Source organism: Mustela putorius, unplaced genomic scaffold, assembly GCF_011764305.1.
Source record: "Mustela putorius furo isolate JIRA1106 unplaced genomic scaffold, ASM1176430v1.1 tig00000228_pilon_pilon_pilon, whole genome shotgun sequence".
Lineage (NCBI taxonomy): Eukaryota > Metazoa > Chordata > Mammalia > Carnivora > Mustelidae > Mustela > Mustela putorius.
In genome coordinates this window covers 8,034,996-8,061,220 of record NW_025421322.1, presented here as the reverse complement: position 1 = coordinate 8,061,220, position 26,225 = coordinate 8,034,996, and the positions used below count along the sequence as shown (strand labels likewise).

Here is a 26,225-nt window from a genome sequence, read left to right as displayed (position 1 = left end):
AAAGACTATTTTGGGGGCAAAAGACATAAGGGGGAAACAACAACAAAAGAAAGAAATACAAGAATCTCGTATATGAGATGAAACAGATGTTGTCACATAGCCTCATGGTTCCTCTAAAAGGTGTTACCAAAACCACATTAATTTCTGATAGTCTCTATTTTCTAAAGAAAAAAAAAAAAACAGCTTATAGCTTTATTTTCCCATGATATTAAAAATCCTTCTCTGAGGATCATGACATAAATATTAGGCACTTCAAAGAGAAAAAGATTCTTAAAGGCTAAAGAACAATTTTCTGATGAACTATACGCTGAGAAACTAAGAAACAATAATAATCATTATTAGACTAAGTTCATAATTATTAGAGAAAATCATTGATTTCTGCCCACTTTTACAAGGGGTGAGGCTAAACACTTGCCCTCTCCATAGGCGATCTTTTTGCTCCTCTCAAATGGTTAGAAACATTTCAGATACCTAACTTCAAAATGTTTGATAAGTAGTATTCTTTTTAGATTTTCTTATGCCACGGAAAATGAAAAATATCATTTGTCAATAATACTCATTTTTCATGCAAACATATTAGGCATATGGCTTTCATATTTTCATAATTATACCTTATAATTTATTAAATCATACTTTCCAAATACATAAATGTTAAAATAATATAGGTTAAAAAAAAACAGGCACTTTTTAGTTTTACGGATTTTTCATCAAAATTACAACTTTTAATAAACTGTCTTAAATTAGGCATTTGATCAATAGCCCTAATTTTTATTTTATATTACAGGATTTGCATTGAAGTTTTTAATAGATATCCAGTTCACCTTATCAAAACAGAATTTTCTTATTTGCTAGATTATTTTATCAAAGTCCTAAATTTCTTATCTGTGCTTTTCAAATGAATGGTTAAAATGTATGTTGATTTCCCCAAAATGGAACAAATGTATCTCCACAGTCCTAGATATGACATCCTTCTTATCTTAGTTCAATTTCATTAATAGAAATCATGGCTTCATTTTAATTGTCTTAATATAACAATCATTCCAGCTTAACCATGTACCCATTCTTAAATTCCCTAAGGAGAACTGAAGAGCACAAGTAAATATTTAACTCTAAATAACATTAAGTAAACAATTGTAATTTTTAAAATTAGTATTATTCAAAACTAACAACAACAAAAAAAACATGCAGCAAAGCAAGGAAAGCATACTACTACTTTAAAGAAAACTATATTGTCATTACTTTACCATATAGGGGTTTCCTAATGAAAAGAGGCAAACAACTTGTACCAAGTATTACGGTAAAATTAAATGACATTTCAATTACAAAATGTAAGCAACATAAACCCAACTTATTTTATTTAGATTGTTATTTTGTTCTTTCAAAGTAATACACTTTCCAAAGTTGAACCTTATATATAATATGCATAAAATTCATATTTTAGATAAGGTACAAATTTATTTGCCAATCTCCTCAAGGAGTTGTTGCTTGGAAAATGCAAGAGAATGTAGATGTTAAGTGATATAATGAATGATTTAAAGAGACAGCAACCTTAGTGTAATAAAGGATAATATCAACAGTATAAAATCAGCTGTTTTGTCAATGTTACATATACATACATATAAGTACAGTCTGAAACCTATGAGTTTAGTACTTGGTTCAGTAATATAAAATCACTAACAAAGATTGTCTCTTTAAATTTTTATTGTATTTTAATCCCCATGCAGAATTTTACAAGCTGGCTTATAAAATGATTTGAAAGTCAATAATATGGTTTGGAGCAACATACCAAAAAAAGTTTCCTACTACGCATTTTCCAAAAACATACAAATAAGGGTTAAAACACAACTTTAGTTTCTATCAGGCAGACAAGGCCTTTACCTGAACCCTAGGAACAAAAGGCGTTGTTCTTCTACTAAGGCTTTGGCTCTGGTAAGCAAAATTAAAGAAAAAAGCAATAAAACAAAACCAAAAAGGACAACACGCTGGAACTAAAAGACCAAAAGTAAAATAAACACAGAAAACTATCCCTTAAATATACTTTTTACATAACAACATATATCTAAATTAAGTACTTCAACGAAATGAATAAGTTAATCTTGCCAAAATGCTAAAACATATAAAAACCATATAAAATCTTAGAATTTTTCAATGTAATCAACATAATAGGAAGTAAGACTGAATGTAAAATAACACTCTGGGGCTCATATACTCTGAAAGAATGAGTATAAACATAATCCAAGAGTCAAGAAATTTCAAGTTTCACCCTTAAACACACTACCACAGAAAAAAATCATAGTCCAAGAAGATGTTTCATGAAAATGCATCATAGGATTATAGTGAAAAGTAATCTGTAGAAGTAACTGCATGACTTCTCCAAAATACGTTTAACAAAAGTTTAAAAAATATTAGACAAGTTGGCTTTAGCATTTCTTTAAAAAAAAAAAAGTAGATAAAAGTGTGCAGAAGACACTGGATTAATTAGTTGATTCACATCTTAAGAATTTACACCAAATTCAAGGATTTAAACACCATTTTAAACATTTATTAGGTATCACTCAAGATAACACTGTTTGTTGCTAATCACACTTATTAATGATAATACCTCACTTCTTTTTATTTATGTAGTTCTTCATATTTTTCCAAGCTTTTACTGATACTTTATTGCAAGTTCATTGCTTCCAACAACATTAGGAGGTAGTTGCTATTATGCTAATTTGAGACGAGGAAACAGACACAGAAAAAGGCTGCAGACAGTTGCCTATACTCAAAAAGAGAGTTTAAAGGTAGAAAACAAAGCTGGGTTCTAAAAAAACAAAAACAGAAAAGGAGAGAGGAGAGAAGGGAAGGGAAGGGGAGAGAAGAGACAAGAAGAGAAGAGAAGGGAAAAAAGGAATGAGAAAAAAGAAGAGAAAAGAAAGGAAAAGAAAAGCAAAGCCCAGTCTATTTAAATTTAAATCAGTCTATTTCAAATGCCCAGAATAAAGTCAAGTTTTCTTTCTCTTCTGGCTTATTCTGTTTTCACTTGAAAAGAGTTTCCAAATAACACTACAATAATCAGAATTTTGTGTCTTTATTAAGGCAGGTCAATGGTTAAATCCGTAACAAAAATCAGATGCACATGTCTGGGTTCGGGGATGGATTTCAAGGCATTTAATTGTTTTCTTTCACCAAGATTCCATCCCTTTCTTCATACTTCTCATGGATATCTCGCTTGTCTAATTCAAAGAGTTATAAATAGAGGCTTCAGACCTTTCCACTGTTATAAGGAAACAGATAATAGGCAGTCGGAGGACGGTTGCCTAATTCAACTATCATCAGATAGAGACTGTTAAGACATAAATCTAAAACCCAATCTCCTTAAAAGACCTTAAAAGCAGAACTTAAAAGCAGGTATCAATCATATAAGTCATCTTTCTCTCCAAAAACCAAGGCTGTCTCAAATCTAAGCCATTTTCCTTTTCATGTGGAGACATTTCCAAAGGAAGAAAGAAATCTTTAGAAATGGAGTATGTTACTGATACCTTTCAGCATAATCCTACGTGGTTACTTCTCTAGCAAATGGACCAGGGATGTATGAAATGCATAGAGATTGACAAGGCAAGCTGAACAAAGGGACTAACAAAACACTCTATTTGGAAATAGATTTTATTTTCCTTGTTCTCTCACCTGTTCTGCCTGTTTTAGACCCAAAGTAGCAAGGTAATAGAAGGGTTTTGAAGTAAATATTACTTCACAAACTAAAAAAAAAATTAATTTGAGACAAACAGCATTTTGGAATAAATTAGTCCTTGAAGGCAAACATTTGACATCTTCTAAAATGGTCTCAAATGAGCAACTCACAGATTTCTGAAGTCGGTAGTCTACAATCTACGGTAATTTAAAACTAATCTTCACCTCTAAATTTATACATTGAACTTGACTATAAAAGCATATTTTTCTCTTGCTAGTTTTTTAAATGGAGATGAAATGCAAACAATACCCTAAAAGTAACCATTTTAAAGGGTACAATTCAATGGCATTTAGTACATTCACAGCACTGTGCAACCACTACCTCCCTCTAGTTTCAAAACCTCGTATTATCCCAGAATATACTGTACCTATGAAGTAATCAATCCCCATTCCCTTATCACTCCAACTCTTGGCAAGGACTAAGCAGCTTTCTGCCTCTATGGATTCTGGATATTTCCTACAGGAATGGTGAAATATTATATATGGCATTACAATTTGTAACTAAAAACATTAACGTATTTTAAACTGGAAATATCTGTAACAACTGTCACAGAAGTGAATTTATACATAATTTGCTTTGCATTTTTAATATCACTCTACCATACTGCACTACCATCTTTAGAGCATTCCTTTTAGGCAATGCTTCTGGAATAAAAAGGTTGTGATGACGAGGCATAATAAACAAAAGCGCAAAGGAAAACACTTTCATTTACAGAGGTTTAAAAAGGCTATAGAATTTCTAAAGAGGTATGAAGAATACATACCTATTCTTCAGTTATCTATTCCACTTAAATGGGCATACAAAATGGATATGTACAATATTTGCAAATAATCACTAAAAATAGAGTCAGAAAAATATTAAAACAAGGTAATGTAGGGAAACATTATAGCTGCAAATCAACCACAGACCTAGGAGTTAAATAAAATATGACTGTCAAAAAGAATCAATGTGTTCCTATAGAAAGAATTTTGAGCCATTCCTCATTTTTAAAAAGAGTTGATGGCTGTCTTTTACCTCAACGTTCTACCAAAAACTAGCCAAAGATTCCAGATTAATTTAAAAATATTGAAAGAACTACAAAAGCAATCCTCTACAGAAGGGAACTGTTGAACTGTGTTAGAACACGAGTTTTAAAACGAATCAAAATTAGGGAGTGTTGACACTGAGAAGGCTAACCTATAGTCCAGGAGTCATAAACCTGAGCTCATACCGAGTTTCTCACCAAATGTATTAATGACACTTTTACAGTTATGCCCTAGGATAATAACAAGCGGCAGCAGAATTCAAGCATAGAGAGGAATTAACCTGCATAAATTTTTAAAAATCATCAGTAACCTTGAAGTGAACGTTTAAACAACAATTTAAATTCTATGTATATTTCTATTTGAGAAAATATCAGTCCATGAACTGACAAATATATTAGGAGGTCAGCTCACATACCATACAAATTATCTTTGTTCTCTGCAATTAGCAACATCATAAACTTCTGAGTTATGAGCTCAGGTAAAATCTCACCAAAATAAAAATTTATAAAGGTAAAATAAGTAGAAGGAGATAGGAACTGTAATGTTACCTTGGGGATTCCTAGGAATTTTCCCAAAAAGTGACATATGTGGATGTATTTCCTAAACTCTATATCATTAGAGCAAAAACTGTCTCCAGTTCATAGGCATGGGATTAAATATATTAGAAATAATATATCTTGTGGTTTTTTGCATGCAAAGAATAAACATAAAATTAAGTTTCATGAGGATAAAATCCATATATATCTTATCACTGTTATATTCCCAGCAACTAATATTATGGCTGACCTAGGGTCAGAACTTAACATATATTTCTTGAAGAGATGAGTGAAGATTCATGTTTATAGCAATATAAATTAAGAACAAACAAGATGTCCCATAATAGCAAATTAAGTTAAAATGATATAATATGTAATAATATATAATAGCTCTTAAAATAATTTTAAGAAAAATATTTACAGAAAAAATTTTCAAGAAAAAATGTACAATATGTGACTAAGTGAAAAAGCAGGTCTCAAAATACTATGAACAGATTTATCACTTTTGTTTAAAAATCGTATGTATGTGAAAAGTTACATTTGAGTGGTGGGATTATAGGTGATTTTGATTTTTTAGTTATTTATCTATACTCTCTAGATTTACCACAACAAATATGTATTATACTTATTAATGTTATCTTACTGGAACATATCCTTTCTAAGTCATAAGAAAGTGATAAGATGTACACATTTTACAATTACATGGACTTTAAACTAACACCATTTATAAATGGAAATCCTATGACTTTAAATCATTAATTATACCCTTAGAAGTAAAACTTCATGTCTATATTCCCCCAAATATTTAAGTCTTACCTTTCTAGTATATTCATTTTGAAACATGATAAAAAATAGCTGAATTTGAAATTTGTCTAAATGCCTTTGCTATGCTCCTCCATCTTCCCCCCTCCTCCCCAGTCCAATTTCTATAGGGCTTTGGGATTTCAAAGACAGTAACAAAATGGTACTTACTTACTATGAAAGTCTAACTTCCACTTCCACTCCCTCCTCCACCCAATGAAGCCAATACACACACACACACACACACATACACGCACACATGCACACATGCACATACACATTTATGTACTGGCATCATCCAGCCATCCTAAGTATTATTTAAAGATGGACTATTTGAAAGGAGCCATAATAATTTAATAAATAATCTTAATATTATCACTTTCTAAAGTGCTGGAAGAAAATACATATACATTTATAAATGACAACATCTATGCTGTCAATACATGTAAAAGAGTAAGTAGAAAGATGCTACTTATAAAGAAAATGAAAAAAGACCACTGTCTTCAAGTGAAAAAGTTCAATCTGTTTATGAGAGAAAGGAAAAAAAAAATAATAAAGAGAAGAAATTCATTTTAGTAAGACATTTACAAGCTCCTAATAGTATCTCAACTTCTTTCTTGCATAATCTTTCTGTTATTGTCACTTTTGTGATCAAAATAGCTCCAGAATAGATATGTCTAATAACTATTTCAAGAATTTTAATGTTAACTCTGCTTATACTTCCTATGGCTTTTAATTAATAAAAATTCTTCAGTAAAAATCATATACCTCCTCTACCCCCAAAAAATAAAAGGAGAAATTACATAGCTGATTTTAAAAAAAAAGCTTTTCCTATTGTTCTTAAAATAACAGCCCAAGAATAGTTTAGTTTTCAATTATAACATTTTTATCCAAAATTCAATGTCTGGATTTTGAGAATCTAAATAGTTCTTAATACATATAAAATTGCAAGTTTAGTAACTCATCAGCATTATGTCTCTAAAATGCAACTGGATGAATTTAGATATTTTAATATTTTAAATAGTTTAAAAAGAGAATGACAATTGAAGAAATTGATAAAAAGTGAGGACTCAAATTTGCAAAGCTCTTCTAATACAGGCAGAATATGCCTAACTGAATTTTTAGTTTTTATACAAAATGTTCAAGATTAGGGGTCACTTACTATGAAATCACCAGTATACCCAGTTATTATATATTTCCCCATTTATTCAGTTTTGGCTTGCGACCAAAGCTTTTCAAGTATAATACCTCAGCAATATTCATACCCCAATTATTTACTATGAAATTCATACCAAATTTCCTTGAACTTGAAAAGCAGGGAATGTATAAAATTTACTTTCACCTTAAATATACATCTTTGTACAGTACAGCAATCTGATTTCTCTCAAAAGTCTAGGACAAATTATAGTCATTTTAATATATTGAGCAAAAATCATGACCTTGAATTTTGGAATAAAATTACTAAAGTAAAGGTTTTAGATATCCCCACAAATTCTCTCATTAAATTCTAGAAAATCTAATATAATCTAATAAGAAAACTCTATGCTAAATAATTAAAGTTAAATTTCAAGAAATCAAAACTACTGATAATGTGAAAACTGATGGTTAAAAGCACAATTAAATTCTAAAAAGGAGTTGGTTTACAAAAAGTTATTGTCACATAGTAATAACAGTACTTGGTATTCCAAAAAGAGAAATTAATGTAGTGATTACATACTGAAAGTTGTCCAGATAAGTATTGTGGAACATCCCTCAACATGCCTGGACTCATGGGAGAGGTAACGGAAATAGAAGGGCGATCCATTTTTTGAGATTCAAAAGAGCTAGAACCTGAAACGGTAATTATACATAAAGAACAATAATGATTATTCTTCCTTAGTATTTAATAATCTTTACCATATTGCTTTTAAATTATTTATTTATTTTTAAGACTTTATTTTATGTCTTTATTTTAGAGTCACTTATCATTGTGAAATAAAAGCAAAAAATCTACTTTAATAGTATATTCTTAATTATTATACGATCCGATCACTTCTCATCAACTCCATTGCTACCACCAATGGCCTAAGTCACCAAATTAAATACTAAATATCAAAATAGTTTTCTCACTACTCTCTCTGCTTTCATCCTTGACTCCATTTGAACTATTTTCCAACACAGTAGCCATATTTTAAAACATAAATCTCTCCTCAAAACCAACCTGTGTAGTTCTGATTTCCCACAGAATAAAAGCCCAAAAGGAAGTAGACTTTACAGTGGTTCACAAACTCTATGCAATCTGGCTGCCATGTCTCCCCATCCTTCATCCTTCCCACTGCTCACTCCAGTGCAGCAATACTTGCCTCCTTGCTTTCCTCCGGCACATCCTAGGATTCCCTGCCTGAGACACTGCACCACTTGGTCCCTGTCCCTGGAAACCTCTTCCCCCACATAGCCACTCTTCCAAATCTTTGCTCCAATCACTTCCTTTTCAATATGGTCTCCCCTGATCAACAGACTTCAAATGGCAACCCATCTCCTCTCTTCTTTTAGAACACCCCTTACTTTATTCTCAATCAATCAAGAAATTTAGTTCAGTGGAAAAAAGCCATTTGTTTAACATCTGAAATTGCACTCAAACACAAGTAATAAAAAGCACTTACATATTTAACATTACTTAAACTTATTTGTCTATTGTTCCATTACTACTCTGATGCCAAATCAAAACTACTATCCTGTTTTCTAAAAAGAGAAATTAGGATATGACTCACTAGATTGTCCCAAGCATTCCCCCCACTTACTGAGGGGTAGTTTACAAAGTAGTAAATTTTAAAATTAGAAGAAATTAAGGAAGGAGGGAGTGAAACTTGTAGGAAAGATGGGTATGTTCATTATTTTTGTTGTGATGATGGTTTCATTTGTACATCAAAACTTACCTCATTGGGTACTTCAGTGCTATTTATTATAGTGTACCTTAATAAAGCCATCTAAAAATATATAGTAGTTAAGAGGGCGTGATTAAAAAACACTATCTTAAAATATTATAGAATTTTGTACTTTATCCCATAATAATATGAAATAATACTAAATTTTTCATTTATACAATAACTATGTATTTGATAACAAGATTATTCTATTTCTTATTTCATATTAATAGACAAAATACTTCATTTGACCCCTGGAAAATGACAATATTAGTATTTTCTTCTAGAATGAATGAGACTTACTGGACTCCAGTTGTGCATGTGTGCTATCAGGGATTCTAGGGATATCTCTGAAATGACAGAACAAGAAAGCAAGAAATTGTTTCCACAATTAATGCAACTGCTATTTTTATGATCATCAATCAGTGTAAAATGAACAAAACTGTGTATGATAGTAGTGTTACATAAGTAAGAGAAAACAAGCTGTAATACTTTATTGCTAATCAAAGTGTTCTGAACTAACCTCAACTACTTCGAAAGGAATAAACAGTCATATGATTTATAGAAGACTTACAAAAATATATTTCATTTTCTATGTGTTTTACTACATGACTGCCCATTCTAATAAATTTTTGAATTTAAGACAGGTTTTACGATATATTTGAATCCTATTCTCTTCTTTAATCAACAATATTGAGTTATAAATAAAGTATCACCACAAGAAAAATTTAAAGATTCAGATTGTGGATGAAATTTTTTAAATGTATTAACTCCATTGAGGAAAAAATGCAAACAGGTTTTTCTTTGGGACTTACAAATGGTAACTGAATTTATGCCAAAAGTATGGACATTTTTGTTGGAGATTTTCCAGGACTGACAGATTTTAATAGTAAAGGTCATTCAGGAAAAGTATATAAAAGAATATTTATGAATTTGAGATATTAAGCAAAAATATGATTATAGGATCATTACTTTGAAAGGAACCCTTCAATAAAACTAAGTTACCAATGTAAGTCATTTTCTCCAGCATAAAAAGAGATCAAAATAATATAGTCTGATCATTTCCTAAATGAATGACAACAGGGCATTGGTATTCTTCAAAAAAAAAAAAAAAAAGAATTTTTATAGCTTCCACCCTCAAATACTCTTACCCCAAACTTGCACTTAATAATTTGCTGTCATTGTATATATATTTCCTATAGCTTTTACTTAGTTATAGGTATATCTCTTACATTGGCTTAGAATATAAGCTTCTATAAGGGAAACACTGCTGTGATATTTAATGAGAAATTATCAGCATACAGTACAAAAGACTGTATTTATTGCCAACTTTTGGAAATTGCTATTTGAATCTAGAGGTAAAATATTACAAACGCCACGGAGTACTTTGGTATTTGCTTATTTTTTGTCTGTTTCCTTAAACATATCATGCTGTTCCTTAAACTGTTCCCTCTGTTTAGGAACAGTGTATCCTTGGGACCTCTCTTTCCTATGTTGAAATCTCCATTTTGAAAAAAATATGTAAAATTCATTGACCCTTATTTTCACAATGTAGAGGACTACAGTTCGTGAACTTTCTTTTAGAAGTAATTGTTACTATAGTCTCCTCCTACTATGCCGTTAGCCCCCTATTAAGCTAATAGACAATTAAAAAAAATAAACATCTAAATATTTCTTCTTCTATAATAACTGTATATTCTGGCATGATCAGATAAAGAAATGGCATGATTTTTGGTGAGCTGTTTTAGCAAAAAAGGAGAAAAGAAGCACTGCCCTCAAAACAATAATTTTTATAGAACAATCAGATTTTTAGATTGCATACTACAAATGTGCAAGAGTAGTCAACTTATAAGGTATGTTCATAAAATACACAAGCCGACTCACCCAATAGGTCTTGAAACAACAAGCTCCACTTGTGGTTCAGGTTTGGATTCCAGAATGATGTTATACACTTCTTCAAATGTGGCTCCTTGCAAAAACCTTCCATTCCATTCTAATACTTCATCACCTAGAGTATATTCCAGTAATGATAATCTTAGAAAGAAAACTAATCCCATAAAATGCCTTTGAAACCAAAGCACCCTTAAACTGCAATGAACTTCAAAGAATAAAGTCACTGTCATGAAGTATGACATACTGAGAACAGCTCCATTGGCATAACATTTGATGATAAGGATGATTAGTATTTTTACCCAAAAGGACAAAGGTCTGAGGGATAAAACTACATAAAAGTTATCTCTGTGGTTTCTAAATAGGAGTCTGATTCTAGAAATTATTAAAATCTGTTAACTCTTTGAAAATTTTATGACTATATTCTAGGTTTGTCAATATCTATGCAACACACAGCAGGGTGGCCGGGACAGGGGTGGCGGGGAAAGAAAGAAAAGCAGCAGACTCCCTGCTGAGTGAGCGGGGAGCTGGATGCTGTGCAGGGCTCAATCCCAGGACCCTGGGACCATGACCTGAGCCGAAGACAGACATTTAACCAACTGAGCCGCCCAGGCACCCTACAGTTTCTTATACAAAAGGCTTAATACTTATCATCTTATCATATTCCCTTCAAGGCACTCAAGGATCTCTCCAATAGTATCCATTACCAAAGAGATAAGGAATCACACGTTGTAGAAAATATGTATTTATCTATAATGTTTGTTTCCTAAACTGTTGGAATTTTTTAAAAAATGAAGCCTTATGGGAAGCAAAATAGATTAATACTAGATACACAATAAGAATATCCATCAGCCAAAAGCATCAGTAAATATAAAAAGCTTTTTATCTAATGTGACTCAAGAAATAATAGTTACATTTTCCATTAAGAATAGAGATTTTTTATTTAAGTTAAAAATGAGTTCCTGATTTTTGGTCAAATCATTTCTAAGTGAGGATGACTTTTTCATAACTACTTCAGTTTAACAGTTTAAATATAAATAATCAAAGATAGAAACCTACCTGGTCTAAGATGTCCTACAGTATCAGCTAAACTTCCTTTTTTTACTTTGGTAATAAAAGCACAAAGCCGACCTGATTCAGTCATCTTTCCTCCTACAACCTTTTAAAAGAGAAAAGTGTTAAAACAGGCATATTGTTCAAAGAAACATAGTTGAAGATTCAAGTAAAAAATAACTAGATAATTTGTAGCTTTTAAAACTATAATATTCTAAAAATAATTTTTAATAATATGGTGTTATTAGAAACTGACTACATGTTCCATGAGTGGACTTTTTTTCACATATTCTAAAATTTTCACAATTATTTGTTTAAAAAAAAATCACATACCTTAGAAAGAACTTAGTAAACTGTAATTTCTCTCAGAATTGTTTTTATCATTTCCAAAAACATGCTCTTACAGTATTATATAATTATATTAATGTTTCTAGTTATAGATTTCAAATATCTTAATCACATAAATATTTGTTACTTTGACTATGGTAAGCCATCACAATTCCATTATTTAGTAATCTTTCAGGCTCATTGATTAATGTAAGTGATAATGATGGATTTTCCCTAAGAAAACTACAAAATGTACTTAATCTCATTATAACTTATGTAAACTTCAGGCCATTTGCATTCCAATTTTTCTATTTTTATGTTTCTATTAATGCATATCTTTAAGAAAAAGGAAAAATAATTATTAGCAATAATGCTGTGGAGTCATATGGGTACCTGTAAGACTGGCCTCTTACAAAATTAATGCTTGTGATCAACTACCATTCAAGCAATGTATCAATTTTATAGCATGTTAAGCAAATAATAGTAATTAACTTCATTAAGTTTTTTTTTCTCTAAATTGAGTGAATGTTATCTGAATTTTAAAAAATCACTGGCTTTTTCTATGTTATTTATTCCTAAGTTGCAGTAAAATACCCTCAGTTGCAATCCAGTTCTTATTAACTAATTAGTCCTATGTTTGATTCTGAAAATTAAATGTGCAGATACTATGGAATATTTTAAAACTTTCCTGGCTTGATAAACTTTAATAATAATAACTAATGATACTTGATACTACCATTATTATTAAAATCTTACAGAGTGCTAGCTACTCTGCTAAATGCTTGTATATTGCTGTATTTAAGTTTATTATAATAATTCAGTAAGCATTATTATCTCCATTTTATAGATGAGGAATCTGAGGCTAACAGAAGTTCAGTTGCCCTATGTCATGTTGCTAGTAATGACTTACCAGGGATTCAAACCAAGACTTCCTGCCCTCTCCTTTTTACTGCTTTAACACTCTGTTGGACAGATCTGGATTTAAATCTCACCTCCATCATCATCTCTGTGACCACGGGCAAGTTATGACACTTCTCTAAACCTATTTCTCATCTGTTGCATTAAATAATCTGATAGAAGTAAAGGGCTCAGATCAGGGCCATCTGTGGGGCAGCCACCCAATAAATGTTAGTTGGCCGATTCCACTTACCCCCAAAGTTTTCTAACATCTCACTATATTCTATAGGACAACTTCCATGGCCATTGCTTAACTCTAAAAACCATTTACTCTTTTTTCACTTCAGTTGTTAATTCACCGTACAGACGAACAATAATAACAACAAACCAACAACAACAATAAAAAAATAAAAAATAAAAAAGAGTTCTATTTGATCTACTTACCAAATAACTACCTGGTATTTTACAGTCAAATATAAATTAATATTTATAGTAAATCTCCTAACATAAGTATTTTTGAGTTTCCAGACTTTAAACAGTATTCTCTTTCTCCTACACACGAATACACACAACGCCCACATTTTCCTACACTTAAACAAAAATTACATTCTGATTGTTAAAAAACAAAATTCAACCGACTAAATTCGAAGATCTAATTGGCTTTATTAAGTGATTCATGAATTGAACAGCATCTCATCTAGTACGCTGAAGACAGGTCTGCTGAGCTCAACAAAAGAAAGGTTTTCAAAGGCAGAGAAAGGGCATTAAAATACACACACACACACACACGTGTATATAAATATATAAATGAGGAAAGAATTTATTAGCAAGGAATGCACTGTTAAGGCAAGACTGCCCTCCAAAAGGGAGACTATCAATAAATTTCCTAGTTGACTGGATAGAGGTTAGGAAATTCCCATGTTGACTGGATAGAGGTTACACTAATGGGGGGCTAAAACTGTGGTAAGTTAGGGATATGGGGCCTTAACCTAAGTGATGCTATTTGAGGCCTGTGGTTTTCCTTTAAACACTGTGTCCTAAATATATACATTCCCAAGTTTGCATATTTAGTAATTGATTAAAGCCATTGTTTTAATAGTGTATAAACACAGATACAGCCTTAAAGAACAAACTGTATAAATAAAATAAGTTTGAGAGCTGTATTCAGGATTCAAACATATCATTTGGGTTTATTTTCAAAATCATATATTTAAGTATTATTGTGGAATAAGTAATACTTGGAAATGAAAAGGTTTGGGGTAATGAGTGCAAATACTTGGGAATTCTTGGAAACAGGGGGAAAAAAAACACCAAGCTAGCATAAATTGGAAAGAGTTGTTAAATTTTTGCTTTTCTCATAAATCAGTAAGGAGTGGAGAGCCAGAATCTCGTATTTCATCACATACCTTCAAGCCAAGCATTGCTCCTGAATCTCGAGGCACACTTCCATCTTTTAGACGCTTATTCAACAAAATGCGACCAATTAAACGATCTCCATCTTTAGATGGCTGCCACGTCACAGGGTGCTGACATATTACATCAACAAACAAAAAAATTAATTTTCTTTTATGATAAATGACCCCTTGTTGTACAATATATCTAAACTCCAGATTTCCAAAGTCTTATGATTACACAAACCAGTTTGCATTTAACACGCTCAATTTTATAATCTCAAGATTTTTTGAAATCCAATTATTGCAAATTCTTACAGTGCCCTGACACATTACTGCAGTTATATTGTTCTATGAAATCTGAGAAATCTTGAAAATATATGCAAACTACCTATACACTGAAGATTAATTAAAAATTCACATAACAGAAAAGATAGATTGAAATTCTAAGAGGTTAGATTCATTTAAAATGATATTTTAATATTCAAACACTACTGGAGATTTTGAAAGACTTAATTACAGTAAAAGTTAAAAGCTAAAATTATAGAAACACATCAAATTTGAACCTATGATGGGGCTTCTTTGAAATAGGTTTCTAGATTAAAATTATAAAAATACACAAGCCCCAGTAACTTTTCAGTTGAATCTGCATGAGAGAAAGAGACCTAATTCGAAGGTGAGGCTAGTTTATATTTCTCACTTTTTGTAGGTTCACTGGTTCTTTTGGGTCTTTAATCTATTTAGTAAATTAAGTTTATTAGATAATTCATGGTATATCCACTGTTAAATAAGCTTGAAAATATTAGGAGTTTATCTCTTTCTCAGGGCAGAGCCAAACCCTTTAAAAATTATGACACCATCCATTATAAATTGTATGTCAAATAACAAAGTAAATGATTTGTGTAATCACAGTTTCATAGTCATCGAAAAGTAACATGCACATCTTCATGCAAAATTTGGCAAGCAAAAGACAAGTTTCAATTTATATGGTAAAAAGATTTCAAAAGTCTCACTATTCTAAAAGCAAAAATAATAAATACCAAAGCAGATGGCAATGGTTCTAGTACTAATTAATACTACATTAAAATGCTATGACAATAAAACAAAAGAGCAAAATGACAGTGAAAGGGAAAAAAGAAAAACAACTTTTTCTGTGCAAACAGACCCAATTATCTCCCTTTTGCCTGGGATTGAAACTATTAATAATTTAATTTTCATCCCAAGGAAAATATATGCAAGCAATCAAATAAGCCAATCCAAAAATTCTTTATATTTGTGGTTTATAAAAACATCACAAAGTTCTCTCATGCGACCATAGACAAAGCATTCCTTTGTTCCTAATTTTTTATTTCATTTACTTATTTTTTGGTATGCCGTCCAACAACAAAAACAGCAAAGCAAGCAAGAAGTATTTTGGTTTGTTTGTTTGTTTTGGTTTTGTTTTTCTTTTCTGCACCTTAAGAAATGCTACATTGACCCTTGAAATGCCCTGTCCTTTTATTATGTTCTGTTTGAATGAGTGACAGAGAGCAAACGAAGACCAAATGAACAGGTTAAAAGGCAGGCTCCACAATGTCAGTACCTTATCACTATGGCTATGCTCCTCGTTAAGGGTTGTGCTACTACAGGTATCTACCCCAGAGTCCTTAATCTGAGGCTCAGACCATTCCAAGTCCTCTTCCAAAGAGTGGCCACCAAAGTACATCATTTTCTTTTGTCTCTCAGACCTGGTGTTAGAGTCCGACAAAACTGCCTGCTCACTAGTTTTTCTTTTTCCCTTTTGACTGTCCCCTACAGGTGTGGGATAAAAATAAAACAAAAATAATAATAATAAAAAAAAGATACAAAAAAAGAAAACATGCAAAGGTGTAAATAAAAAAGGAAAAGTGAAATGAAAAACGAAAATTAAATAGTAAGGCTCCACATGTCTCACCAAAGACATTGGGGAAGCCTCACTGCTATGCCAAGACGTATGGTCCAACCAGTTGTAATCCATGTCTCCTGTGAGAGTCAGACAGACAAAGAGTGCAGTAAAGGAGACAGCGAAAGAAAGGACAGACAAAGACATTATAAACATTTTAAACTATGTGATCCTGTCTGGTTTCAAGAACTTTGTCTGCAGCACTCACTATATATACCAAGAGAAAACTAAGATTCCAAATGAGCCAAATTTATAGAATGTAGAATATAAAGTTTATGTACTCTAGATGGATCCTACAGATCAAAAGTTCTGCAAGAAGAGAAAAGGCTAATAATAAACAGGAATAGAAATGAAAAAATTATATATTTTGAAAAAGAAAAAGACTATCCACTGTGTCTGTTATTCATGCTATTTTTTTCCATGCTGGCCTACAGACATGAGTTTGTTCTCCAAAGGTTAAGAAACATTAAAAACAAAAAACAAAAAAACAAGTAATTAAATGTTGTTTCTGGATGTAGTATGATATTCTTTATTCTGGATGTAGTATGAAACGCCCCCCCCAAAAAACAGGGTGGTTTAAAAAAGAAGAATTGGTTACACAAAAGATTAATTTTGTATGAAAATGAAAAAGACAGTGTCACTGAATTTCTACTAGTAAAAATAATATCAACTTTACTTAAATATCATGAATTACTTAAAATTACTTTGAAATTATTTTTCAAATTTTTTGCAGAAATTGCATTCTCATAAAAGGTATGTCTTTATAGTAATTTTGTCAGATAATGTATATAATTGGCAACTAAGAAGGAATATCCATTTCCCAGATTTATGTGCTCCTTATTTGCCTTACATTTAAAACAAATTCTTTTTATTTTATATGTGTACATATGCATCTTTTTAAGCTCCAGTCATATTTTATTTTTCTTAAAACTATTTACTAAATACCTTCCATTTGCTATGTATTGTGCTAAGCTCTAGCATAAGGACTAAAACAGTGAGACACAGAACAGAGTGAAGATAAACACAATAAATAAATCATGAATGTCATACAGGAGAGTACACTATGAGAGAATATAATAAGTGCAAAGGGCAGAACTCTCAAACCACCATGAAACAGTATAATAAGAGCTAATGCAGATTTTGGAGTCAGCAATGACCTTAAAGAAGTGATCTTTAAAATAAGAAATGAAATATGTGGCCTAAAGCAAGAAGATAGGCAGACAGAAAGTGGAGGAAAGAACATCCCAGGAAGTAGTGAAAACAGAGTATTCTAGAACAACCAATGGAACACCAGTGTGTCTGAACCAAAACAAATCCTAAATGAGGCGAGGCAGCACAAACCAGCTTAGAGAGGACTATTTATGCTATATTGAAGATCGTGGATTTCATTCACTGAAGGATTTTAAGCAAGATGTTGACATGAACTGATTTACATTTTAAAAAGATGAATCTAAGTACTAACTCAAATTGGGTTGGAAGACACCAAGTTAATAGGCATTTGCAATAATCCATGGGACAGGTAATTATGGCTGGAACAAAGGTGACAGCAACAAATAAGGTAAGAAAAAAGGGAACTGAGAGATGTTTTGGAGGTAGAAATAAGAGAATTAAGAAAGACTGAAGGGGGTACCTTAACTGGCTTAGCCAGTAGAACATGTGACTCTTGATCTCAGTGTCATGAATTTAAGCCCCATGTTGGGTGTAGATATTACTTTAAAAAAAAAAAACAAAACTAAGAAAGACTGAAAGAGTCAAGGATAAATCCCAAGTTTCTGGCATTAACAACTGGATGGAAGGAAAAACTACTTATAAGATGGAAAAAGCTGGAGGAAGAGCACTTTTTATTAGAAAGGGGTAGGAAGGAAATACTCTATTTATAGAATTTAATATGTCATTGACTATAAAATTCACATCTATTAAAATGATAGAAATATGCATCTTAGAATTTGTTAAGTATGGTGATTGATTTTGGATGTCTTTTTCAAAATATTTATAAGTTATTCAAGTAGGCATATAAAAAATCAATTTGTTAAGCTGTAGCAAAGAAAAAGTCCGAGCTGCAGACATAAACTGGAATTACTAGCACACAAATTGGACTAAGTGGATCATTTAGAAACAGAAGATAAAGTAAGATACGAAGAGAAGCCCGACTGCATTCTAACATTTAGAGTTTGGATTGAGAAAAGGAGAGGCTGACGAGCAGGCCAGAAAGAAAAGGAGGAGGGAGGGAGATGGATTTCTCCAAGCCAAACAGAAGAGTTTCCTTGGCAAGAGGAGAAAGTAACTATGGTGAATGATTTCCGTATAATAGGTAAGATAAGGAACTGAAAAGTTTGCATTTGAACATTTGCAACATGAAGCTCAGAGGATGTTAGAGAAAACACTTTGGATAGAATAATGAAAATTAAAATCTGTTCAAGTAACTGAAGAATCAAAGGGAGACAAGGAAGTAGAAAAATTGTGTGTAGACAAATGGTTCCCATGCTGAATGGCATAAGCCACCTCACCCCGGGACTTGTTAGAAGTGCCAGATTGTCAGGCACCAGCCGAGACTTAAGTAATCAGAAATTCTGTGGATAAGGCCTAGCAATCTGTTTTTTAACAACCCACCAGGTGATTATAATCTCAATAATGTTTGAAAACCACTGGAGATAATACTGTTAAGAAGTTTATTTGTGAAGAATGATGAAGTTGGGCTATCTAATATACACAGAATTCACTTGGTAGGGAAAAATATTCTTTAATCTATAAAATAGAGAAGTGCTTCCTCATCTTTCTCATGGCACAAATTGACAATTATAAATTTATGGCTACCCAAGAAGTTAAGAGTATTTATATCTCAGAAAACCCTTTGAAAATATAACATTGCTCCATACAGAAGCACTGATTAATCTCCAAACTGAATTAAATAAAGTGTAGAAACCCTAAATGAAAATTCTTGGCTGGTTTATGTGAAGGTGTGAGAACGCAGCTCACAATCTCTCTTTCTACCAATGCCTACAACCAACCAAAAAAGGCAGAAATGAAGTTCTTTCCTGAGTAAATAAAAGACAAGCTGATTAACCATTTGAAGCCAAATCAAAATATTTGACTGACCAAAAAAAAAAAAAAAAAAATAGTGTTGTAGGTAGCCAGTAAACATTTGTTGAATTATTAAAAAATAGAATTACCTAAGAATTAGATACAGTAATCAATGTAAATCATACACAAAATAGTCCTCAACCACTAGGACTGTTAGTATTAATATTCTTATTTGGTATAGCTTCAAAGGGCAGAACTAAGATAATAAAATATTCTTCCCTTAGTCACATTTCAAAAATGTATCCTTACACTTTCCAGTTCCAGAACAAGAAAAAGAAGACATAGAAAGAACCTAATGGAAATTTTAAAATTGAAAAATAACTGAAATTTAAAAAGCAAATGGATGAGCTCAACTGTAGGATGCAGAAAACAGAGGAACAACTCAATGAACTTGAAAACAGAAGAGAATACAAATCACCCAATCTGAAAAACAAAGTAGACTCATAAAATAAAATAAAATAATAAAATAAAATAAAAATAAATAAAATAAGTGAGGCCTCAGGAGCTTGAAGAATTATAACAAAAGATATAAAATTCATGTCATTGTAGTCCCAGAAGGAGAGGAAAGAAAAGCTAAGGTTGAAAAAGTATTTAAAGAAATAGTGACTAAAAAGTTCACAAATTTTTAAAACATGTAAGCTGAGCCTACTGATTCAAAAAATTACATTAACTCCCAAACATGAAACACTCAAAGAAATCTGTGCCAAGACACACTGTAATCAAACTAAAAACTAAACGCAAACTGTCTTAAAAGCAGCAAGAGAAAAACAACACCTTACCTAAAGAGGGAAAACAATTCGAATGACAGTGGATTTCTGATCAGAAACCTTGGAGGCCAGAAGAAAATGGAACAATATTTTTAATTGCTGAAATAAAAGAATGTCAACCCTGAATTCTAAACATGATAAATTATGTCTCAAAAATGAATGAGAAATAAAGATATTCTCAGACAAAAGAAAACTAAGAGAATTTGTCACCAACGGACCTACCCTAAAAGAATGACTAAAGAAAAGTTCTGGAAACAAAAATAAGCAAAAGAAAAAGAGGAAACCTGGAAATATTGAGAAGGAATAAAGAACATGGTAAGCATAAATATGGGTAAATACAACAGACTTTCCTTTTCCTCTTGGGCTTTCTAAATTATGTTTAGTGTCTGAAACAAAAAGTATACATTGTCTGATGTGCTTTTTGATATGTATAGAAGAAATATTCAAGAAAATTTCATTAGAAACAGGGAAAGGCAAAGGAACTTAAGGTATGCAAGGTTTCTCCACTTCACTCTAGTAAAATGTAAACACCAGTAGGATGTGATGTGCATATGTAATATATTACCCAGAGCAACCATTTAAAAAATATATCTTTGCAAGGAAATAAACTCAAAAAATATTACAGATGAATCAAAATGCAACTCTTAAAAAATGTTCAAATAACCCACTGGAAGGCAGGAAAAAGAAAACAGAGAAATAAAAATCAGAGGAAACAGAATACAGAGAAAGAAAATGGCAAACAACAACAACAAAAAAATGCAGACTAAAATCCCTCACGAACACAGAAATACTTAACAAAATATTAGCAAATAGAATTCAGCAATAATTAAAAAGTATTATACACTCTGATCAAATGGGGTTTATTGCTGGAATGCCAGACTGATTGAATATTGAAAATCAATGCAACCTTTCATATTCACAAATTAAAAGAGAAAAATCAGATGATCCTAATCCTTGATGCAGAAAAAAAAAATCTTGATAAAAAATAAAAACCTCTCAAAAAACAAGGAATATAAAACTTGCTCAAATAAATTATCAACCAAAAACCTATAGCTAGGATCATACTTAGAGGTAAAATGCTAAATTCTCTACATGAAGAGAAACAACCAAAATATCTTTCAATAGGCAAATGACCAAACAAACTGTGGTATATCCATACCATTGAATACTACTCAGTAATAAAAAAGAAAAAACTATTTATACATACAACATAGATGGACCTCAAGGGCAATATGCAGAATGGGAAAAAAAGGTCACAAAATGTTACATACCATATGATTTCATTCATACAATATTCTCTAAATGATAAAATTATAGAGATGAAAAATAAATTAGTGGTTAGCAGAGGTTAGGGATGAGCAGGGGGAGGAAAAAACGTTACTACAAAGAAGTAACATAACAAAGATCATTGTGATGGTATAGCAGTTCTGTATCTTTATAAAGAAGGGGTTTATAAATCCATATATGTGATGTCATAAAACTATATAAACTATATAAATTGATGTCAGTTTCCTGGTTTTGATATTATGCTATAATTATACAAGATGTAATCATTGAAGGACATCAGGCAAAGGGCACACAGAATCTCTGTGTACTATCTTTGCAACTTCTTACAATTCAAAGAAAAGTCTAGAGTACCACTTGTCAGCATGACTTAGAGAAAATCAATGCTTCAGTTAGGAAGTTACACAAAAAGCACACTAAATTTTAGGTAACTCTGATAGTCAATGATTCTATTACTATAAGCTAACCATACATAAATATGAAACCTGATTAAAAATAGTAATCAAAGACCCACATCTTAGGCTAAGATTTTTTCTTTCACTTACCTCTACTGTAAAACACAAACTAATCCAACAGTGCGGGGTGTGTGTGTGTGTTCTGTGTTGAATACATGGAGAAAAAGGGTCAAATATTCTATTTATTACATTTTTTTCTAAATCACTGAGTAAATGCAAGAGTTTATTAACTGTTTATGTCATTGTTTTCACTACTTTAGATTAACACAGGTTTTACAATTAAATCACATATTATATAAAAGTATTCTTAATATCCTCATTTTTAAATTTAACCAAACTGTAAGGTCACAGCATGTGGTGACAAAGAATTTTGTAGCTAGAGCCATAAAACCTATGTTAAAGTATCTGTTTCATTCTTTATTAATTTTAGGACTTGGGCAAGTCAAGTAATACATTAGGCCCCATTTCCTCATCCATATAAAAAGAGGTTAATTGTGGTATCTCACAGATTGTTGAGAGGTTTAAATATGATAATGGTAATGAAAGTTCTCTGCAAATTGTAGAGTCATCCCCATTTGACAGTATCATCATCATTTTCAAAATGAAATAATTAAACATTCTAAAATAGATAGGGAAAATTCATTTATAATCTTTTATTTTTCCTCTCATTTCTCTTCCTGATATTTTGCCCTCCTCTTCAACTCATCAAACTATAAAAGTTGGCATTTCCCAACCTGAAACACTGATTCTGCAAAATGTTAATAGGTCAAGTAATATAAAGGTTTTCTAGTCAAGTTTGGGAAACTCTAGATTTAATAAATAGATTTCTGGAGTGGAGTCCTTCTCACATAGTAATGACAATATGTTTCTTTATAAGAATTATATAACTTAGTTTCTACAAACCTAATTGCAATACTAACGCTTCTAATGGAGCAAGTGTTTCAGGAAACTATTTTGAGACATAACGCCAAAACCTTCCTGGAGGGTCATTTTTCTTCATAAAGTAATGGTTAAAACTGATAATAAGGTATAAGTATTTCCCCCCATAAAGAAAATGTTCAGTATTAAAGGAGACTCAAAATTAAAAAAAAAAAAAGTTACATAGAGTGAATATTATTCTCTAAGGCGATGGTTTTCCAACTATGTAGTTGGAAACTATGGAGTTGCTTCAGAAACAACTGTTAGGGTGTGCGTGGAAAACTGATTCTAAGGTGGTGCCCCATTATCCCCACCTTGTGGTGGTCACGCTTTTGCTCCTAATTAAGGTGGAAAAATGACAAGGTGATGGTACGTCACTCCCATGATAACATTAGCAAGACTGCAGAGCTAGTCAATTTGCTCTAGAGATTTTCTTTGGTAGTTTGATGAAGTAAGCAGCCACGAGGAGGAGCCCAAGTGCCAAGGAACAGCAGGCTGTGTTCAGGAACTGTGGGTACCATCTAGGAATTTTGGTGGTATCCAGTCACAAGATACGGTTGACAATTTCACTGAACGTGGAATCAGATTCTTCCTCAGTTGAGCCTCCAGATAAGAACACAGCCCAGCCAATACCCTTATTGTAGCTTTGAGACTCTAGGCAGAGTGGACAGCTAGGCCATGCTGAAACTCCCAAATAACAGAAATTATAAGATAGCAAATACGTGTTGTTTTAAACTACTAGGTTTATGGTAATTTGTTCCTCATACACTGCCAGACTCCAAAGCAGCAAATTTTAAAGATATGGACCAAAACATAAAAATCAGTAGACCTAAAGGGCCAGATAGATTCTTTAGACCAAGTTTCAACCTCCGAACCAAAGCCAAGCTACTCAAAATACATTAGCACTTTAAGGAGAAAGATAAACACTATTCATAATTAGCATGGTTTTTTTTTTTTTTTTTTTTTTAAATCTTGCTCCTTGGGGCGCCTGGGTAGCTCAGTGGGTTAAGCCGCTGCCTTCAGCTCAGGTCATGATCTCAGGATCCTGGGATCAAGTCCCGCATGGGGCTCTCTGCTCAGCGGGGAGCCTGCTTCCCTTTTTCTCTCTCTGCCTGCCTCTCTGCTTACTTATGATCTCTCTCTGTCAAATGAATAAATAAAATCTTTAAAAAAAATAAATTAAAAATAAATAAATAAATAAATCTTGCTCCTTTAGTGCTATTACTATATTCCTCTTTAATAACATGTGATTTTAGTCAATTTTAGTAAATCATGTGTTATTAAAGAAGAATATATTGATAACACAATGATGGTATATGTTATATCCACTAGAATTCATTTCAATTATTGTACAGTATTAAACTGTTCTTAGGTTCTGTGGGTACAAATAGGACCTCATGAAACTCACATTCTAAAAAGATAGATAGATAAAATATATAACACAGCATAACATAGTGTAACATAACTTAATATAATATACATCATTGTATTCTATTTCATTTCATCTAAGTTGCTATCAATTATAATATATACCATTATTTCATGTATCACTAAAAAAATGCTACCATTAAACAATAAGTAATGGTAAGAATTATCTCTAGTCCCAAGATAGTATAATGTGGAAAAATTTGCTTCTTTGAATCAAAATTGTGGCATTTCATGAAAAAATTATGGATTATTCAGAAAAAGAAGAGATTAATACTTAGGAAATGTTTATAGGTGATATTTAAACTGTACCTTGAGAGAGATAGTAAATTTTTACTTACTGGAGGCTTTTTCTTTCTTAATGGAAAACAACATGTACAGTCTTGGCAAAGAAAGGAGACTATATCAAACTATTGCTGCCAATATGAATATATATAATATCTTGGGAAATGTTAAGTAGTAGAATATTAGCAAATAATCTTTCCCTCAACCTGTAATTGGGTATGATTTCATGATCCACACCAGCAGTACTCAGCCACTATGTTATAACACAGTTGTAAATTGTCACAAGTAATGCTACTACTGATAAAGTTATGTAGTTTACAAATTACTTAATTTTTTTAACAAAAGTAAATTTCAAAATAGAATTAATTCAAATTTTCATCTATGCTAATGTCAATCTCAATTTCTTTAATGAAAAAGAAAGGACAGGAGTACAGCTACACAAGAAATTAGAAATTATCTGTATCACTAGGAAAGGAATATGACCTGAGTATAAATTATGTTTCATACTGGAAACAACGTTTGGGAATTGTTGATCTTTATTATCAACTCGCATAACTAATTTTATCAGATGTAAGATAACATCAATTGTTTTATGTATTAAGAGAACAATCAAATGCTTGGTTTAAAAGGACAGCATGGTTTCCTTCTGACATCATCTCAGAACATGTACATTGAAAGCTGTGAATCCATAAGAAGTCTACTTCCTCAAGGCTGCCATGCTGTCGAGTGATCACATAGAGAGAGAGAGAAATACCTGAAAAGACTCAGTTGTTCCAGCCTCACCAACCCCCACGCTCACTGAGCTCCCAGACCAAGAATGAACAGAGACAAGCAGTCCATGCTAAGCCTTATTCAAATTCCTACCCAACAGATACCATGAACATAGTAAATGCTGTAACACGGAGGACATTAGAAGAAGGAAAGGAAAAGTGAGTTGGGGTGAATCGGAGGGAGAAACAAAGCATGAGAGACTGTGGACTCTGAGAAACAAACAGAGGGTTTTGGAGGGGTGGGGGTGGGGTATTAAGGAGCATGGAGCACTGGGTGTGGTGCATAAACAGTGGATCTTAGAACTGAAAAAATTAAATAAAATTATGATGTTCAAAAAATGGTTGTTTCGTGCTGCTAAGTTTTGGTGTTAATTGTAGTAACTGGAATACACACTCTACATGATTATCTTAACCCTCACAATAACTATTTAAACTAGATAACAGGGTTATATTTTGCAGGTGAGAAAAGTAAAATTCAAGTAATTTGCCCAAGATCACATTATTAGGATATAATAGAGCCAGGATTAAAAATCCATGTAGTCTGTCTCGAAAATTCCTATTCTTAAATCCTGTGCTAAAAATAAATTCTATGGAATTATTATCCTAGAGATTTTATCTTATTTAGTAACTTGAAGGTCACATAATCCAAATCAGCCTCTAATTATGCACAATATTAAAAATAACTCTTGATTAAGTAATTACTTTGCAATGGATTTCAAACAATTTTAAGGAGCTATCTAAAAGTGGCTAAAAATAAAATTAATCC

At 31.9% G+C, this 26,225-nt stretch overlaps 1 protein-coding gene across 44 annotated transcripts in view; it reads right to left on the bottom strand.

The window, feature by feature from the left end:
* Window positions 1-26,225, bottom strand: part of RIMS2 (regulating synaptic membrane exocytosis 2) — a 595,904-nt gene that overhangs the window by 272,294 nt on the left and 297,385 nt on the right. For 21 of the 44 annotated variants that reach the window (XM_045078013.1, XM_045078038.1, XM_045078015.1 and 18 more), the window contains 6 exons: window positions 16,487-16,554; window positions 14,569-14,688; window positions 11,945-12,044; window positions 10,880-11,003; window positions 9,299-9,345; window positions 7,810-7,922 (listed from right to left, as the gene is read on the bottom strand). In XM_045078013.1, the coding sequence (XP_044933948.1) occupies window positions 7,810-7,922; window positions 9,299-9,345; window positions 10,880-11,003; window positions 11,945-12,044; window positions 14,569-14,688; window positions 16,487-16,554 (572 nt within the window). Of the gene's footprint in view, window positions 1-1,878; window positions 1,927-7,809; window positions 7,923-9,298; window positions 9,346-10,879; window positions 11,004-11,944; window positions 12,045-14,568; window positions 14,689-16,135; window positions 16,345-16,486; window positions 16,555-26,225 lie in introns of all 44 variants that reach the window. The other 23 variants (XM_045078014.1, XM_013064778.2, XM_004768847.3 and 20 more) reach the window with 3 other exon arrangements.